Here is a 20,307-nt window from a genome sequence, read left to right on the forward strand (position 1 = left end):
ACTTGAGAGCCATCTGGTCACCAGTTTGTCTGTCACTTGGTTTTTAAAGAAATGACTGGAACAAACTGCATATCCTAAAGTTCATGCCCTAGAAAAGAGCGTCTCAAGTTCTAGTATGTAATACTGAATAACTTGGGATGCTTATAGCAGAAGTAGAAAGACTCAGGCCTTCCTTGCCTAGACCTGCAGCTGGAATCGTGCAAGGTAGGGCTTGGAATGTGTGATTTCAAATTTTTCCAGGGGTTTCTGGTGTGCTTTTTGGGTAAGGGTTGCTGCCGTGGAGTCTGAACAGTGCTGCTTAGAAGATGGGCACCTATTTAAAAGGTGTGTTTCTGGGCTCCCTCCCTGGACCTACTTTTCTAGAATTTCAGGGAATGGGGTCCATCTTGAAGCTCCTTAGTGATTATTTACATTAAAATACAGAAAAGTCCTGATCTAGGAAGCTTTGAGTCATTAAACAGCCCAGAACAATGACTTTCAGGTCTTTTGTTCATGTTCCTTGATGAGGAACATATTTTACATCATGATTCATCAAATTCATATAACTAAAAAGTCCCACATACTTACAGAGTTCAGCAGACTCTGTTATTTTCCATTCTAATGCATCCTATTTCTTTTTTAAGAGTAGGTAGTCAAAACACACCCAGTTGATTTTTAACCCCCAGCCTGTTGTTGCTCGAAACATGGAGAATTGAGATGTGTTTGTTAATTCTATCACAGACTCAAAACTTCTCCGGTGAATTCCTCTCCTCTTCCCGATTACTTCTGTTAACATCTGCTGGGGTTGCCTGTGAGGAAAGTCTACTTTTGTTGCAGTCACGCCATATGGCCCCTCTGTGAAAAGCAGACTGCCTTGGTGCCCTTGACAGGGGAGTTCTTGCCAACTCCATGCAGCTGCTGCTAATGGCTCACATCAGTCACAGCGCAGCGCAAGTAATAGAAAACACAACCCTAATTAAGTAAAGTGAAAAATGTTTTAAAAAGTAATTCTTTTGTTCACGGAACCAGTAGTGAAACAGTAGCTTAGTTCAGATGCTGTTTGATTCTAGACTTGGACCATATGACCTGAATTCCCTGCAAGTCTTCTGGGATGGCTTCCGATGGAGCCAGTTCAGCTCTCTCTTCGTGGGGGCGGCAGGCCCAGCCACACACTGCCTAGTGGTGCTGAGGAGAGGGGCTCCCGAAGACGGAGCACAAATCTCCGTAGGGCTGCTTCGACCACACACTGTCTACTGAACCAGTCACTGGGAAGGGGACATGCATGGTCCTGGAGCTGGGGGTAGGGTCGAATCTCTGGCAAACCACGGGCCTGAGACTGAGGGAGGGACGATTTCCTGAAGAGAATTTGAGATACTGTTCCCAGGAGTAAGAGGAATACAGGCAGCAAATGCAGATGTGGGAGACAGACCACGGATTCCCCTGGCGTCCCTCTCTGCCGCCTCCTTCCTCAGCTGTGATGAGCCTTTTCTTGCCGCTTCTCACACCTGCAGAAACCACTCTTTTTTTTTTTTTTAAGATTGTATTTATTTATTTGAGAGAGACAGAGCATGAATGGGGGGAGAAGGGGGAGGAAGCAGATGGAGAGGGAGAAGTAGACTCCCCACTGAGCAGGGAGCCTGATGTCAGGCCCGATTCCAGGATCCCGGGACCACAGCCCAAGCCAAAGGCAGACGCCCAACCGACTGAGCCACCCAGGTGCCCCAGAAACCAGTCTCGGGTCTTGAAGTAGCCACTGTCAAAATAAGCTCAGGCAGCCCTCAGGGGAAATGACAATTTAAGTGATTACAAAGAACTGATTAAAAATCACTACCGAAAAGAACTGTTTTTTACATGAGTAAAAAACATGTAATAGTTGAAACATGAAATAGTCAAATAGTCAAAAGGGTGAAGCAAACTATGTGATTAAGTGGCCAGCATTCACGTGTATAAGTGGGCAAGCCTGTTTTATCTTCCCTGGGGCCCTTTAAATAAACTATGGGCCTGAGACTTTTCAGGAGGCATCTGAGCACAGTCACTGCCTAAAAATAACAACTGACCGCTAATAGATTAAAAGTGATTGAACTTAAGTACAAAACTTAAGTCTGACAAACAGAACTCCGCTGACCTATCGGTTACCTTCCACAGTTGCTTTATGTACTGTGTGATACCTTCTCTTTCTCAGGCCTTCTGTCAGGAAGCAGAAGAGAAATATTTTCACTGGAGGATCAGAAAGTGGAAGCTACTTGCTAGTGTAAATAATGTTGATCTCCCAAAATAGATTTTTTATGACCCAGCATGGAGCAAGAATGGCGACCTTTAAATAATTCTTTGAACAATTCTGGCTTCTAGCCTGCTTTTGAAATGGAGGAGTGTAATGTACGGAAGCATTTCATACATGGGAGACTGAATCTTACTTTTTCCTTCAATAAATAGTACCAGGTTCTGTGCTTTGTCACACATTGCTCCCAAGTTCTATAAGGCACCTGCTTTTACCTAGTACAGTGATCCTGACCTGTGTGTGACGCCCCTGGCAACTGGCCTATGGAGCATGGAGATTTTCTCTGTACTCCTGTATTCTTAGAAACTTCTTATCCAAAACATTTTTTTCATGGTTTTTTTTTTCCTATAAAAACAATACCAGATGAGTGCCCTCAGGTTTGTATTGTTCTCCTAACTTGGTCTGTAATTTGGCATAAAAGCTTTAAATTCTTCCTCATAAATTTATTCTTTTTTCTAACAATATGCCCATTCATTTCTAATTTTCTAATTTCAATCCTTTGAAAGCTCAGCATTTTAATTGCTTATGGAAACTAATCAGTCTCCTGTCCTTGACAGTGATTTCAGTAAGATCTGATTTTTTAAATGAAGTTTTTCATATATGTTGTTATATTTTGGTCTATAGTGTGGCTTGACCTAAGAACCCAGTCTACCGTTGAGAATCTTAGTAAAAGAATTCCAGGAAATAATAACTTTGTCAAGGTAAGAGATCTCTTCAGAAGTATACTATAAGAATGCTTATTTTTAAAAAAGATTTAGAGATTTCACCTGAAAGACTAATTGGGCCTTACATCGTGTTACACAGTAGTTATTTGATATGTTACACTATTCTCTGCAGACAGTTAAGGACAACTCAAGTATTTACCTTTCTGTCTTCTTGCCCTGTGGTGGATTAGAGGATTTGTATTCTGATGTTGATAGTCTGGAGGGTATTATAAAGTGTCTCAGTGGCTTAAACCATACTCCCACTTGTTTTCTAGAAAATTCTGGATGCTTTTGAGTTTTTAGGCATTGGGATTCAGGGAGAGAAAAGTCACTCCCAACTTCTCACGGAACTCCTTCCAGTTTTTTCATATGAAGAAGGCTGATAGAAAGTGCATAAAATTCAGTCCATATGTAGAGCTCTTGAATTAAGGGAGAGAGAATTTTTGGAATAGGCAAGGCATTTTTCTTACGAAGGTCAAGGCCCACTTCTCCTACCATTCAAAAGAAGTTCTGTTTTTTTGGCATATCCCCTTCATATTTGTCAGTGAGTCTCTTAAAACAGTGGCTCTTGGTTCCGAAACTAGGGTTCGAATCCCATCAATTGTAGCAATTTAACAAACCATTCCCTACCCTCACCCCCTGAATAACTTCAAGCTAGTCCTAAATATACCCCTACCCATTCCCTATTCTGTGCCGCATTGTCACCCTGCCCAACCCTCACCCCCACCTCCAGCTACACTTTGCTGCAAGTGATGCATGTTTTTCTCTTCTGTGCCATTTTTTTTCAATTTTTAAATTATTTTTATTAACATATAATGTATTATTTGCCCAAGGGGTACAGGTCTGTGAATTGTCAGGTTTACACACTACACAACACTCACCGTATCACAAACCCTCCCCAAAGTCCATAACCCAACCACCCTCTCCACCCCACCCCCCACGTCGTACCATTTTAGGCAACTTTTAAACTTGCTGCCTATATCATTAAAAGGAGATAGTATCAACTACCTCACTGTTGACTTTGTGGGATGACCCTTGGTCCTTCAAATCAAAGAGGAATAATCTCATAACTTATTTCCTCTCCTTACTTTTGAGTACGGGTCTTACTTTTTTCTAGGAAAGCTAGAAAACCATGAGTTAAGAGTCATAACTTAGAGGGTGCATTGAAGTATTGGTCTGTTTTGTATTTTCTTACCAAACATATCCATAGCAGATAAGAAGGAAGAAGGTATCACTTAACTGTAATTAGGGGATAAATCAGGAAACTAAGGATTGGGGGAGGGGAAAGATAGTTGCATTATTTTGATGTATGTATCCTCCTAACCTCTTTCATCAGCTCTTATAAATAAATATGTTTGGTATTTAATGTACTAACAAAAACAAGAGTTGGATCTGATCTGTTCTCAAGGAAGACTGATAAGCCCATATGTATTTTATATTTAGCATTTATCCTTTTTTCAGTACACCCTCCCTTTGTTTAATGTACTCGCTGAGTTTTTAGGCAACTACTTTCTTAATACAGAGCGACTCAGTGTTGCTTTCTTCTAGCATGTCCTTGAGCTCTACTTTATTCTCCACTTATGCTATTTGAATATGTGTGTTTGTGTATATATTTATATTTTTTACACATACAAGTATATTGTTAATATGTGTTTTAAAACATAAAATTATCTGGTTACTGTTTAATATACTCTGATTTTTAATAGTTTAAATTTTCACTTTCATGAAATAAAAAATGAAAAGGCAGAATTTCAGACTAGGTTCTGTATATAATAACACAAAAGCTAACATCTACTTGCTCACCATCTAGATTATAGGGTGTTGTGTCATTTAATTTTCTCTTTACCTTGCAGCGTGGATGCTCTTTGAACTGCAAACATACCATGCTGATCTTTGTTCATGAACATGCTTTTCTGTGCCATGAGATAGGAAAATCATTTTTATCCATATTACCATGGGACTGACTTTAGGGCCATTGAATATTTTGCGATTTGTTGGGGTTCTTGGTTTGGTGTTTTATTTCAATTTGCTGGCTGAATTTCATGACTGTGTTTAGTCCAAGACAGGCCTTCCACTTAGCACTTACTTCAGTGCGGTGAAACTTCGTTGGCTCCTTGACAATGTGAGAAAAGTTCAAAGGGCTGTTGAAGAAGATAGAGCTCTTTTTGGGACCATTGATTCGTGGCTTATTTGGGTACGTTTAAATATAATGTTAAGTATGGAGAAAGTTTTGTAGAATTCTTTTAGATGGTATTGCCTTCTCTCTATTTTCTACTAAGAGTTCAAACTTTTTTAAAAAGGCTTTATTTATTTATTTATTTATTTATTTATTTGAGAGAGAGAGAGAGAGAGATCGCAAGCGCGCGTGTGTGTTGTTTATGCATGAGCTGGGAGAGGGGCAGAGGGCAAGGGAAAGAGATTATTAAGCAGGCTCCATGCCCAGCTTGGAGCTGATGTGGGTTCCCATGACCCTGAGATCATGACCTGAGCCAAAATCAATGTTTGTCACTCAACCAACTGAGCCATCCAGGCACCTCGAGTTGAAACTTGTTAGCTGCCAAAATTATTAAGAAAAGCCACTTGAGAGACAGCAGAACATTTCAGTCTCCGTTTGGGAGGCATTTTTGCAAAAAGAAAGTAGAAGAGAAGTTGTAGGGGTCTGAAGGAAGGGGGTAATGGTTACTAATAGATAGAGTATACCCTTGCGGGGCTGGAAATATCTTGGAACTAGATAGAGGTGTGGGTGCACAACATCATGAGGGTGCTAAATGCCACTGAGTTGTCTTCTTTGAACTGATTAATGGTTAATCTAATGTGAATTTTTCCTCAAAAATTTTTCAATAGATGCTTTGAAAAAAAAAAAGCGTTTTTGCCTACGTCTTCCTTACTTTTCTTCCTTTATTGCCATAAAAATGGATGGTGATTACCAAAACCACATCTCATATTTATTATCCTTAGAAAAGGTAATTTAGGTAATTAATTAGTAATTCATAGTTTAGGTAGTCTTTTTCCTCTTGCCTATCATATGCTCTTTTCCAGTGGTCATTTCTTAAAGGAAGTAGCTATTTAGCATAATAGAACACCTGTGTGACTAGCAGCTGCTTTCAGCATTACGCAGCTGTCTCTTATTAAGCCATAATATGAAAGAATCATAATGGAATTTTGAAGTATAATCTTTTTGCCTAAGCTGAACACAGATGAGTAGAAACTAACATTTTAGACATTTCCCAGAGTTATCTCAAAAGTACATGTTCTCTCTCCCCCTTTCTCTTTGTTTGTTCTTTTGTTATTTTTATTACGGGCATTTTCAACTGTACCCAAGAGAGGGAATAGTGTAATGGACCTGTGCAACAGTGTACCAGCTACGGCAATCAACTGTGGCCAGTCTTGTTTCAGCTACACTCACATACGCTTCTCCCCACGGATCATTGTAAAGCAAATCCCCACACGTATCATTTCATTTGTAATTACTTTAGTAAGGATGTGACTATCTTTTCAACATTCAGGAGAGCTTCAGAGGAATATTGTCCCCGTTTTCACTTGCCAGATCCACAGAGCAGATCTTCTAGAACCAGCACTAGGAAGAAGGGCATTCCCCAGCCCTCCCTGTGCTTGGCCAGGCCACACCGGGGTTGGTGCTCTCTTGGCCCGCAGTTTTCATACCTGCCACATTGAAATACTTCTGACAGTAGTTCTGACAGCCAGTTGTTTGAAACCAGAGTAAGGCAGGGTGGGGCCCCTGTGAGCTGAGGGGGAGAGCTCAGTTAGCTGCAGGGTGGGGGCATAGGTGCTGAGAAGCCTTATCTTTTTTTTTTTTCTTTTTTTTTCTGAGATGCCTTTTCTGCTCTTTTGTTCCTTTCTTACCTCTTACTGCTCCCACACAAAAGAAAGCAGCAGTGCTGGGGGGTATTAACACAGGAGATTTTAAAACTCTGCTTTCAGGATACATACTTGGGTAGGCACAACCCAGTGAGAATTGTTATTCCAAAAAACTAAATCACAAACAGAGAACAGCGGCACAGAGTTCTGTGAGATCCTGAAGAGGCAGACATACACATTTCGCCAAATGTGGTAAGACTGCCTTTTCCAAAGATAACAGATGAAAGCAAAACTGATGTTTTTTCGGTTTAACTACCAGTTTACTAGTAGTTGTACTGCTGTTGTCTAATATGGTAGCGACTTAAGCACGTGTGGCTACCAAACACTTCAAATATGGGAAAGCACTGCTTCCTAGCCATATCAAATATTAAATATCAAATAATCGATATGTTCAGTGAGTGTAAAATATATACTATGCTTAAGTAGGTGAAATGTTGGGGCGCCTGGCTGGCTCAGTCAGTAGAACATGCCACTCTTGATCTAGGGGTTGTGAGTTCAAGCCCTGTGTTGGATGTAGACATTAATTAAAATAATAAAATAATATAAAATAGGGGTGCCTGGGTGGTTCAGATGGTTAAGCGTCTACCTTTAGCTCAGGTCCTGATCCTGGGGTTCTGGGATCGAGCCCCCACATCTGGCTTCCTGCTCAATGGGAAGCCTGCTTTCCCTCTCCCACTGCCTGTGTTCCTGTCCCTGCTGTCTGTCTCTCTCTGTCACATAAATAAATAAGATCTTTTAAAAATAATAAATGAATACATAGGTAAGTTGTCTCAGTAATAATTTTTCATATTAAAAGGATGTTTTGGGGGGTGCCTGGTCTCCTCAGCCACTGGAGCATACAACTATTGATTTCAGGGTTGTAATTTCATATTGGTTGTAAATTTGTATTTTCAAGTAATCTCTATCCAATATTGAGTAATTTGAAAAAACTTTTAAAAATAAAATCTTAAATAAATAAAAGGGTACTTCGGCTATATTGAACTAAAGAAAATATATAGTATTATTAAAATTAATTTTACCTTCTTTATATTTTAATGTAGCTATTAGAAAATTTAAAATTACGTATGTAGCTAGCATTGTATTTCTATTGGACACTGCTGAAAACTAGAAAATTAAATGACATATTCCATTCTGCTTCATGCACTCTGCTACTGATTATGACCCTTGGCAGCATGTAAATTAAATTACAAATTAGGGGGTGCCTCTGTTGGTCGAGCATCTGACTTTTGATATTGGCTCAGGTCACAGTCCCAGGGTCCTGATTTGGAGCTCTGCATTGGACTCTGTGCTCAGTGGGATTCTGCTTGAGGATTCTCTCCCTCTCCCTCTGCCCCTCTTCCTGCTCACATGCTCTCTCTCTCTCTCTCAACTAAATCTAAATATTTTTAAATCTTTTTAAAAATAAAAATAAATAAATAGCAAATTAGTACAAATCTAACCTGTCCTTTTATTCTGTCTAGAGTTTGACGGGAGGGGCCCATGGAGGGGTCCACTGTACGGATGTAACAAATGCAAGTAGGACAATGCTTTTCAACATTCACTCTCTGGAATGGGATAAAGAGCTCTGCGAGTGAGTTGTGTTTTGTCCTAAAAAGCATTTCCCATTACTATTTATAACCTAAATCTTACTATTTTCTTATGTTGATGGAGCACCAAACTTGGTCGATATCTCAATATAATATATAAGTCTATAATGTGTATTCAAAAAAGAGACTATTGTTGAATATATAGCAAACAGGCCAAATTGTCTTGATTAGGAAGTTAGGTTTCTTTAGAAAAGTACTTTGTAAAAAAAAAAAAGTACTTTGTTTTCTGTGTGCTTCTTATTTTTTACTGGCTTTGTATAAAGATAGAATGATAAATACCCAAACATACAACTATGTTCTGCTGGCTTATTATTTAACTCCACGCTCAAATATGTCCATTTTTAATGCTATTTACATTTTTGTCTTTAAAAACATATAAATGTTTCTAGATATTTATTTAAAATAGTGTTATATAACCAGTCTTGTCTTACTGTTTTTCAGATTTTTTGAAATTCCGATGAAGATTCTTCCAAATGTCCGGAGTTCTTCTGAGATCTATGGCCTAATGGTAAAAAAAAAAAAAACATTTAAAAAAATCTTTACTATTCAGAATTCAAAAGTAGTTGTGTAACATTTTCTAGTTTGAGAGTTGTGACTTTTCTGTAAGTGTGATAGTATATAAAATAAGAATTTAGTGCTGCTTAAATAGTTATATAACTTAAAAATTTTAGAATCCTTTTTACCAGTTGGTTTTATATTTCATAAACTTTAATTGGCCGTTCTTTAAGTATTCTACTTTCAAAGTATTAATGGAATAATTAACTATAGTTAATTTATAGAGGGTGGCATGGGAATGTTTGAGCCTGTTTATTCTTTTAGTTGAAGTAACTTTAGTAGTTTGTGCTTACAATTTAGAGGAAGGACTCTTCACATTTTATTGTTCTTTCTCCTGTTGTATGTCTTTTCATGGCCAGACCACATTTTTATATTAGATTTTTTTGTCAGCCTGAGCAAAACTTTAGCAAAGAAACTGAAAACAAAAGAGTCTGTTTTTGATTTGTGATTGCTAATGAAACTGGTTTCCATAAGGGACATTTTACTGTTGCTTTCACTAAAACTGGGAGAAAAAGTACTTTGAGCAAAAAGTGTGCTAAGCATCATTGAGTATCTCTGATTACACATCAGGGATGAAAACCTCCAGGAGGATTTGAACTGGTATTTGAGCACAAAAATCTAGAATTTACGATGAAATTTAAAAATATGTCTAAGGCCAGTTACCAGAAAAATACATTGTTTAGACATTTCATGACAAATAATAGAAACTGTACTTATAGAGTCAATAATAATAGAGTTGATTACTACGTGCTCTGGATAAAGCTTGAGCAGAGTTCGTAAATATTTCATTTCTAAAAAAGCATCCTGGAAGTTTCTAAGAGAAGCACGGCGCAACTGCAGTACAAGTGCTTGGATGACTTCATAGCTGTCTACAGACTGCGTTGGGTCAGAGAAAAAAACTTATCCTTGAGAAACAGTTTTAGAGAGTGGTTGGAAGAGCATTTACTGGCCGAGTTTTTTTTCTTGCATTTAAAATATTGTGCTTCTGTCCTCCTTTCCCCCTTGCTGACTGTAGAAAATCTCTCATAGCCTGGTGAGTAGGTTGCCCGCCAATTATGCTACCCATTCATTTGGAAAAGATACAGTGCATTTCCGTTTAGTTTTAGACAAGAAGAAGTCCATTTACTAAGCAGATTTATCTAGAATCTCCATGACCCTCCAAATTGCTAGAAGCTCTAGACAAGCTCTAGGTTTTCCTTAAACTCAGTCATGTCTGTTTTTAAGTTTCCCATAAGACTGAAAGCGGTGTTTCAAAGTAAAAGACTAAGCTAGTTTCCTGGAATGAGAAATTCTGATACTCCCATGACAAAGTACAGTTGGGATGTGCTTTGGGCTTTGGCGTTAACAGGGAAATTAGATGTGGTTTTTAAATGTCCTAAATGCCTACTGTGAGTGATACTTGACCAGCCTTTCAGACTAGTTAGTTGGAAATGCACTGTCACTTTTTCTGCATGCTTCACCAGAGGATATTCCCAGGAATCCTCCAGAGACTCCCCCCACCCCCCGTGAAGGAAAAGGAGCGCTTTATGTGCTGGAATGCACATGAGTAGATCCCGCTGGTAGTTTGATAATACCTCCATAGTGTCAGCAAAGCCTTCTCGTATTTATATGAAGATAGACAGCCTCTCGCTTTCCTACGGGTTCACTTTCAGTTCCTTATGAAGTGTACCCTTTGCTTATTATCCAGGTTCAGGTTTCCTAAGAGTATATCCAGTAAATAAAAAAGAGAGGTCTTGAATAAAACAGAAGGCATGAAAGAAATAAAATAATATCCACCATCTAGAAGATGTTTTCTATTTTGTACAGAGTTTCCACATATATGCTATTGCTTCCTTATCGTAGCTATGTGAGGCAGCTTCTGTTCTTCTAGCTAGGGAATCTGAAGCTCCTAGAGGCTCACCAGTGGGAGACCAAAGGGGCAGTCCATAGAAAGGTTTTTTTTGGCCCTGTTCCTAGTACATCACACTACTTCGTGGATCACGTTCCTTCCCCCTAATTCCTTAATACCAGTAGAAATTGCTTTGTATTAGAATTTAAAAAAAAAAAAAAATGAAGTTTGGTAAAATACACAGCCACTTAATTCTCATTTTTTTCTCTGGAATGCTAGCCATATTTGATCTAAATAAAAACCACTATGTGTGACCTAAATTAACTCTTGCTTATCTAAATTTGAAAAATGATGTCGGCTATGAACAAATAATAGCCAATACCCAAATGCTCTTGGGTTTCTTACTTCTCTCAAAAGCAGTTTGGATAAGGAAGGATACTTGGTAAAATACAACCTTCCAAACTGAGGCTGTTCCATGCCAGTTTGATAGCTATTCATATGTTTGTTTTAAAGGATGTGTGTGTTTTCCTTATTAATGGCAACGATAACAAAGAGCTATCAGACCTAGGCATTCATGTTACCTAGACTCCATTTTATATATCAAGAAACTGAGACCTAGAGAGGTTTCAGCAGCCTGCTCAGGGACTTAACACTAACTAACCAAGAGTAGACCCCTTGTCTTCTGATCCCCAGCCCAGTGTTTGACGTCCATTCACCAATACCATGTGTTGTCTTGTCATTCTAGAAATATGTCTCGTATCTGTCCTTGAACCACATATGTAGTTGAAACACTTGCTTTGTCTTGTCTGCCCACATGCTCTGGCATGTTGTTGTTTGTGTTCATTCCTGTTGCAGTTGTGTTAGTAGAGATAATAGTTCGTGATTACTCATAATCCTTTTTTTAAATTTTATTAGAAAGCTGGGGCCTTGGAAGGTGTGCCAATATCTGGGGTAAGTTTCCTCTCCCTGCTACTTCCCCAACCCTACCTGCTTCCATGTGAGGGGACTTCTTCCTCTATCTTAATCAGTCTGCCCCTTCTGAAACTATGGAAGAAAGGTGAAAGCGGCAGAATTGGCTGATTTTTGTTCTTAGGTGACACAGTGTGGGCCACTGGGAACATTTTGACCAAATTCTAACTCTTCCTTCCCATACCTAATATCTTGTAGGGGATATTAGGAAATGGGGAAATGGCCAAATGGAATCAATGCATAAATCAAGACAGGTCATTCCTTGATAAAGAAGAAAAGGAAAAATAAATCCTATGGCTGCTCTAAAGGGGAAAGTAATGGCACTGTCTTAGTGTTCTTTATTGTCATTTATGCTTTCAGTGTTTGGGGGACCAGTCTGCTGCATTGGTGGGACAAATGTGCTTCCAGGATGGTCAAGCCAAAAATACGTGAGTTGAAGAAACAGACCCCAAAACTAGTAGTGATTTGTTTGTTTATCCCTTTGGTCCTTTGAATGAGGAAAACCTGTTGAAGTTCATCCAGGCTAAAAATCAATAGCTTAGGAGTTCCAGTAAGTTTTTTGCCATTTAATTTTCCTTCTCTTCTTCAAATAAAATACATTATACCATATGTAAACACACTGCTGAGGCTTGAAAAGATCTTGATTCAATACATTTTTCATCCAGAAACTAAATTTTGGTTTAAAGGGTTAATGGTTTTAGTTGGGTGGGGATGCGGAGTGGAGGTGGGCAGAGCAGAGGGGAGGAAGAGCCATGATATAAACTACGTTTCAGGGGCGTCTGGCTGGCTCAGTCTGTACAACATGTGACTCATAATCTCAGGGTCGCGAGTTCAAGCCCCAGGTTGGGTGTAGAGAATACTTTAATAAATGATTGGGGCACCTAGGTGGCTCAGGTGGTTAAGCATCTGTCTTCAGCTCAAGTCATGATCCCAGCGTCCTGCAGTCGAGCCCCACATCAGGTTCCCTGCTTGTTGGAGAGCCTGCTTCTCTCTCTCCCTCTGCCTGCCGTTCTGCTTACTTGTGCTCTCTATCTCTCTGTCAAATAAATAAATTCTTTTTTTAAAAAAAAGTGTTCTGAAATAAGACATTGCAATATTCATTATGAAAGTAATTTGGGAAAAATAAATATGGAGATAAAATATTCATAGCTTTCTCCAAATATTACAGAATACTGCTTACTAAGACTCCCATGTGCTTTGAGGTTTGAGGCTCCTTCTTAATTGTTTAGAATAAAACAAAGTCATACAGTTTCCCTTTCATGAAAGGTGGAATGATCTTTCTTCCAAAGAAAGAAGTTTCTTTGGTGATGCTGTCATTATTGCTCAGGGTGGGGAGGCCGGAGATGGTCTGCTCTCCCCCTGCCTCTGGCCCTCAACCCCCACCACCCTTCCCCAGCTCATGCTCTCTCTTACTGGCTATCTCTCTCTCTCTCAAATAAATAAAATCTTTAATTTTTTTTAACATAAAGAAAAAATTTCAAAATGAACTATATTTCTCCACATACACTGTTCCTGCCCTAGTCTTTCTCACTAAATTGTAAAGGTATATTTTTGCGGGATTTTCGATGCAGTTTTCCTGGCATTGTTCTTTCTCCTCATTACCTAGAGTTTCTCCTTCTACAAGAAGTAGAAGGAGGGGTGCCTGGGTGGCTCAGTGGGTTAAGGCCTCTGCCTTTGGCTCGGGTCATGATCCCAGAGTCCTGGGATCAAGCCCCGCATCGGGCTCCCTGCTTAGTGGGGAGCCTGCTTCCTCCTCTCTTTCTGCCTGCCTCTCTGACTACTTGTGATCTCTGTCAAATAAATAAATAATATCTTAAAAAAAAAAAAGAAGTAGAAGGAATGATGGAAGTAGAGGTTTGGTGAATTGTTTCCTAATCTTGTCTCCTTACTACTCTTCCTTGGGAATCTGTAACAAGCCCCATATCTAAGAGATAAGATTTCTTGCATTTTTCAGATAAGAAAACATGTTCAGAATAGTTAAGCTAGTAAGTGAAATAAGCGGTCTTGGCCCCCAGATCCATCTGATTGCACTTAGCTGGGGCTCTGAACCTCTCTTGTGTTACTGTACTCTCTGTAGGAGAGAAGCACATTGACCGAGCAGGAGACTATCTACATTTATTTTTTTCTAGAGGATTTCCTAATTCTGTCATCAATGTTAACAACAGTGATTAAATTCTTCTTTTGTGGATAATGGAATGTCTAACCTTTTTGATGAATTGCTCTTGTGGTCTGGCGTGCTCAGCAGTCCTCATGTGACAGTGTGACATCATCTGCGTGAGGTTTGGTCGGGGAGGAGGGGAGATTGGTAAAGTCTTTGCAGATCAAGGTATCCTGAGGTTATGACTGAGAGAGCTTGAACAAGCGTGAGCATAGGTCTGGGAACATCTCTTTCTTCTGGCTTCTAGGCAGCTGTACCAGGAGTCAACAGACACATTGGAAAACTAGGCTCTTTCCCCTCCGCCCTTTTTCCTTTGCCAGGCATGCTAGTGCTAGTAAATCAGAGGGTCTCTCTCCTCTGTCAAGCAAGTACCTAGCACGGTGTAGAGCACATGGGACGTTCCCTATAAAATTGTTGGTTTTTCCTCCTCTTTGGACTCCCTTCCTGTGGAAGTGTTATCACAAGTCCTGGAAGGTTGGTCTAAGCCAGGGAGGGCTTACAAAGTACCTCCGCAGCCACTGTGCGTTGCATTTTTTGGAGTCTGAGTAGAGACCAGATGGGAGTTGTAAAATGAATGAGAGAGAAGCGATGGTCAAGATGAAGTCCAAAGAGGTTGCAGAGGGTGGGGCTGAGAATTGACTCAGTCTCTTCAAACCTCAGCAGGGAGCACAAGACAGGTAGCTCAAAATTCACTGGAAAGCCCATCTCTGTTTTGGTGCCGAGGAACGGATTATGGGTGATTCTCATTTTTCTTTCTGCTTTTCTGTATTTCCTGATTTTTCATGAATGAATGTGGATTATTTGAACATTTAGTTTTGCTTTGAAGGACAAGAACCTAAGATAGATGACCTCTCTCCCCAGAGGCATTAAGTATTCTAAAGGAAGCCTCGACCATCATGGCTTCGGCTGGGGCCATTCACCCTCTTCCTGTGGTCCAGCTTTGGCTGGTTAGTGGGCAGCCTTCGCTGCCACAGAGGTTAGAAAAGTCAGACATCTCTCTGGGATGTTTAAACACAGTACCGTCTTGAGAAAGGATAGGCAGCCCATATAAATGCTGAAAGCTCCATGTATGTTTGATGTCTGGGAAGAAGAAAATCATAAAATTTCAGAGGAAAATAATTGCCTGTGTACTGCTTTGCAGATTGTGGCCTATAGGTAGCAATGCTCATTAATTACATATGAAGTATACTCACTTAAGAATTCACTTTTATTAAATGCCTTGAGCCTCTGTGTCAGTTTGGTACTTTCAGACTTATATACTATTGTTCGGTGTGCAGGGTGTTAATATGGGGGCTAAATTGGTACAGACTTCTCCTTTAAAAATGTGAAATAGGTAATTAACTTTTTAAGGTTTGAAACAGATAATCATTTTTAAGAATACTTATTAAAGGAGATTAACTTAAATTCATAGCTTTTCCAGCATTGTGGAAATAAAAGGGTATTGTGATTTGTGTGTTTTCCTTCATAAATGTATTATTACCCATACATAATCTTAGTTGACTGGTGTCTTTAAAAATGTAGATACTCATTCATCACATGCTCCCTGAATGTGTTGGCTGTTTGTCTATAGGCAAAGAATATATTTGAGTGAAAAGAGATAGACCGACTTTGGTTACTTCTTATTCACAACAGTGGTGCCGGGAAAAATGTTTGCTAGAAAAAAAAAATTGCCCTTTGTTTCTATTTGCTTTACACGCACATGATGGGGCCTGCTGACTTAGTGCTTACTAGTGGTGGTTTCTGCTGTGATCCTTCTGCCTGGCACTGAACTGAGTGCTCCCTGTTTTCCCACCTGCTGGAATATCAAATTGCACAGCAGCAAGGCTCATGAGGAGGGATCCCAAGCCTTGGCAGAATGGTTTGTAGAGTGCCAAGGGTGACAGTCACAGCCAGCTCCATGGAAGTGACCCTTACTGGTATCACTTTGGATTACTTCTCTGCCTGGCACAGGTCAAAACTACTCACTCACGTCCAAATGCCAGACTTGTTGCAGAGTCCAAAGCTTATACTTTATATGGCTGCCGTAAAATAAATTCACTTCTTCCAGGGCGGCCACGTTCCATTCTCGCTCTGACCCTCCCACCTGTTAGAATGGCCTACCCTGCAGAGAGAATGGGAAAGTGAGGCCTTTAGTAGCTTTCTTCTCTATGCCACTCTGGTCCCAGAGGTCCATCTCCACTTTTCCGCATTCTGGTCCTAGCCTCCCCCCTCTAGGGCAGAAGATAGCAGAAGATAGCAGTTCAGGATTGTACTAAGGACAGAGCTAAGCAGCCAGCCCCAACGTGGGTTAGAAGCAATGTCACTGGAACTGGGATGTAGAATTTGTTGTCATTTGGTGACATTTTATACACAGCTCTGGATTGTGACTAGGCACTAAATGCTATGCTTGTATTTTTCCATTAGGATTGCACGAAGTACATTTTCTTCTAGACTTAGTCTTCAGAACGTTATTCCAAAAGGAATATGTAATGCTTGTAAACTTTTGGAAATTGTCCAAAACTTGAAGATAATGACTTACTGTATGTCAGTTTAAATGATTTGTATTATTGATGTTTCATGATTTATTTTTAATAACCTTGTCACACTGTTCTTCTTCCCCCAACTATAGATATGGAACGGGCTGTTTCTTACTATGTAATACAGGCCGCAAGGTTGGTTTTGAAAGTCTTTTCTAACTTCATATAAATAATGCTCGAGTATAATTTGCTATTAAGTTACTTATTCTGCAGATTTTATTTAATCTTTATTAGGGTTTAATTTAGAGCTCAATAAAAATTACGAAAATCAGGAAATTTAAGTGGCTCTAGTAAGAACTATTTTAGGTTCTTTGAAATTTTTATGTGTGTTTTTGATTGTTGGTGAGATATCTATACTAAGGCTATGTCAGATTCTTAATGCAAATCTAATTTGGATCAAGGAATAAACATTTTGTACTGTTTAAATATGTTCTTAAGACTGGTAATTTTGACTCTTTTAAATTGTTACATATTTATTGAATTATTTTTGTACTTAGGTCATCTTAGCTTTAAAAAATACTATTCTGCTATCTTTTTATTTTCCTGGCTACTGAAATATTTTTCTCTTTCCTACAGTGTGTGTTTTCTGAGCATGGCCTTCTGACCACAGTGGCTTATAAGCTTGGCAGAGACAAACCAGTGTATTATGCCTTGGAAGTAAGTAGTTTTCAATCAATATGGATAGTATGGCAAACAATCAAAGCCAGTGAAAATCATGATGCTTTCTAACACCTTTTCTGGTTAATCTTAATATGTAGGACTAAAAAAAATTAAGCTTTTTTTTTTTTCTTGGCATTTGGTTGAGTGGAAGGAACTTGGAATTGAGCTGGGGACAGGACTCCAAGGAGATCTTGAGTATATGGGCTCCTTGGTTCTTTCTCCAGTCCTTGTGGCACCTTGTAGCTGCTTGACTTGCTCTCCAAGTATTTCTGTTAGCTGGAAAATTCTGTGTTTTATAACTACAGTGCCCCAGTGTTCCAAAGAGAACCACTGGGTGCAAAACCAGAGGAACTCTATTCACGTGTCTCCCCATAAAAATAGGTTTTGTGTCCAATTTTGATTTGGAAAAGAAAGTGAGGAGATTTTATGCCATGTTTCATGAAGTAGAAGTATTTGTTTTAAACACGTTTGTAAATTCTGGTAGGAATAGATCAGTCTAAGTCTGTAGGAAATGTTGAATTTATATTAGAGCCATTACTTTTATTGGTAAGGTGAAAGAAGCAGTATTCTTTTTATCAAATCACATATATATTCTTTTTTTTAAGATTTTATTGTTAAGTAATCTCTATACCCAGTGTGGGGCTCAAACTCACCCCCAAGTCACATGCTCTACTGACTGAGCCAGCCAGGCACACCCCCTAGTCTTTTGTTGTTGTTGCTGAATATAGCGGACACACGATGTTACATTAGATTCAGGAGTACAGCTTAGTGATTTAGCAAGCTTACGCATTTGTGCTCACCACAGCTATAGCTCCCATGTGTCCCATATGGCGCTATTACAGTATCATTACCTGCATTCCTTATGCTGTGCCTCTTATTCCTGTGACTTACTGATTCCGTCACTGGAAGCCTCTGTTTCCTCCCCCTTCACCCATTTAGCCTTTCCCCACTCCTCCCCTTAGATACATTTCTCAAAGCCATCTCTTTACAATTCATTTTAAATCATTCCCTTGAAATGTACAAATATACAGTTGATCTGAAGGCTTACTGAGGCTTGTTTCTTAAAGTGTCCGATGATAATTTGGCCATAAGTGTTAAGACTTCTGTTTATAGTTCATAACTGGAATTGAAACCTCTTGACTCCCTTCATTCATTTCACTTGACCGCCCCCCCCCCTCCTCTGGCAACCACCCTTCTGGTTCTCTGTATCCATGAGTTTTGTTTGGTTTTGTTCATTTCTTTTGTTTTTTAGGTTCCACATAAAAGTAATACATAAATTTCTCTTTCTCTTTCTGACTTATTTCACATGGCCTAATACCCTCAAGCTTCATCCATGTTGTTGCAGATAGTAAGATTTCATTCTTTTTATGTCTGAGTAGGATTCCTAAACACCTCCGGATCTATCCATAGATCTATAGTATGTATATGCATATTCTTAATATTCCTTATATATATATTCCTATATATATAAAACACAGTATTCATTTATATATAATGTATATGTATATATGTATTATAGATGTATATATGTGTACACACACACACACACACACACACACACACACACCTTTACATAATCCCTATGCATTCATCCATTGATGAATACTCAGGTTGTTTCATATCTTGGTTACTACAAATAATGCTGCAGTAAACATGGGGGTACATATGTCTTTTTGAAATTAGTGTTTTTTTTTTTATTAGTTGCTCTGCCTAGAGCATGAAGAATTTATTTCCATTTTTTTCTTGCCCTCCTCCTGACATTAAGCACTGTGCTCTCTCCCCTACCCCCTTCTCTATGGATAATAGAAGCACTTCAGAAACACTTGGTCATGTAATAATGGTATCATATCATTTCTCAAAAGTTGAATTCCTATAAGCCCTGAAATCCTATAAGCCCTGTCCTGCTCTGTTTCCCCATGTGGAAAGTGCTTGGTACAGAGCTGGGCACATCAAGTATGTACTATCTGTTAAAAGTTACCTATGGCAATTGAGTAAGCTGCTCTCTTTTTTCCTTATACTGGACATAGTCTTTTAGAATTACAGATGCCTTAGACTTGGAAAGGGCCCCTGGATAGGGCTTACCTGATCTTTACTTCCTCTCAACATGAAGAGCCTTCTCTTCTTTTCTTCACCAGTAGCCCTCCATCTTCTGTTTGAAGATAGCACCAAAGACTGCTTCTTACCAACACCTGTACCACTGGACCTGGATCAATTGCCAAGAGCATTCAAATACTAGGGGGTGGCTTTTGTTTTTTTGGGTCTTTCTACTCCTAGATAAACTTCTCCAGTGCCCTGATGTCATATGGTTTCTGGATGCTTTCTAGTTCTGGACTGCATTACATGTATTCCAATTTGTCAGAATCTTCCAGAATGGAATAGAATACTCTACATGTAATCTGACTTGTACTCACTAGTGTGATTTATTTCTCTCTGACCTTAAACACTGCTTCTGCTACTCTAGCCTGAGAGTTCGTTAATTTAGTCTAAAAACCTCATCATATCATTGGCTCCAGGAGCAGATGTTAAAATATCTGGCTCTTTTTCAAATGACTCATTGTCATGTCACATCCTCTCCATTCTGTATTGGTGTGGATCTTTATTTTCCCCCTTAAGTAATCTCTACACTCAAGCTGAAGCTTGAACTCATGACCCCGAGATCAAGAGTCACATGCTCTACCAACCGAGCAAGCCAGGTTCCCCTGCAGATCTTTTGTTAATCTATATTCAAGTCTTTGCTTCTTCCTGTCAAATTTAACGATATTGATTTCAGCCTACGGTGACACAGTCTAGATTCTTTGACACTCTTTAATCTGTTACTTGTCCAGTTTTGCCTCATCTGGAAACTTAACAAGTATATGCTTTAAGGTTTTGTTTCGGTTCATGTAATTTTTTAAAACATTCATAGAATCTTTTCACACCACTGGGTGTGGTATATAAACAATGAATCTTGGAACACTGAAAAAATAAAATAAACAAAGAAATAAATGAATACAAGATTCATAGAATTTTAAAGCTGAAGGGGATGGTAGATTAGACTGACAACAGGCTTTGTTATGTCCTCACAAGGCATTTGAGAGTAGGAAGTGAAATTGGAGTCACTTGGCCATGGTAACTTTCGACAGCTAGTTAGCCGCAGATCCAGGATGCAAATTCAGGTTATTGGACATCAAAATCTAGACACCTGGCTACTCCTCT

The 20,307-nt window shown here is 39.2% G+C and overlaps 1 protein-coding gene across 5 annotated transcripts in view; it reads left to right on the forward strand.

Moving 5' to 3' along the window:
• GK (glycerol kinase) overlaps nt 1-20,307 on the forward strand; it is a 75,723-nt gene that overhangs the window by 33,890 nt on the left and 21,526 nt on the right. For 3 of the 5 annotated variants that reach the window (XM_013061114.2, XM_013061117.2, XM_004761855.3), the window contains 9 exons: nt 2,882-2,958; nt 5,018-5,155; nt 8,301-8,410; nt 8,868-8,934; nt 9,997-10,014; nt 11,725-11,760; nt 12,139-12,206; nt 16,545-16,587; nt 17,029-17,109. In XM_013061114.2, coding sequence (XP_012916568.1) covers nt 2,882-2,958; nt 5,018-5,155; nt 8,301-8,410; nt 8,868-8,934; nt 9,997-10,014; nt 11,725-11,760; nt 12,139-12,206; nt 16,545-16,587; nt 17,029-17,109 — 638 coding nt within the window. The remainder of the gene's footprint in view (nt 1-2,881; nt 2,959-5,017; nt 5,156-8,300; nt 8,411-8,867; nt 8,935-9,996; nt 10,015-11,724; nt 11,761-12,138; nt 12,207-16,544; nt 16,588-17,028; nt 17,110-20,307) is intronic. The other 2 variants (XM_013061115.2, XM_013061118.2) reach the window with 1 other exon arrangement.

The sequence above is a fragment of the Mustela putorius genome, unplaced genomic scaffold, assembly GCF_011764305.1.
Source record: "Mustela putorius furo isolate JIRA1106 unplaced genomic scaffold, ASM1176430v1.1 tig00003836_pilon_pilon_pilon, whole genome shotgun sequence".
Lineage (NCBI taxonomy): Eukaryota > Metazoa > Chordata > Mammalia > Carnivora > Mustelidae > Mustela > Mustela putorius.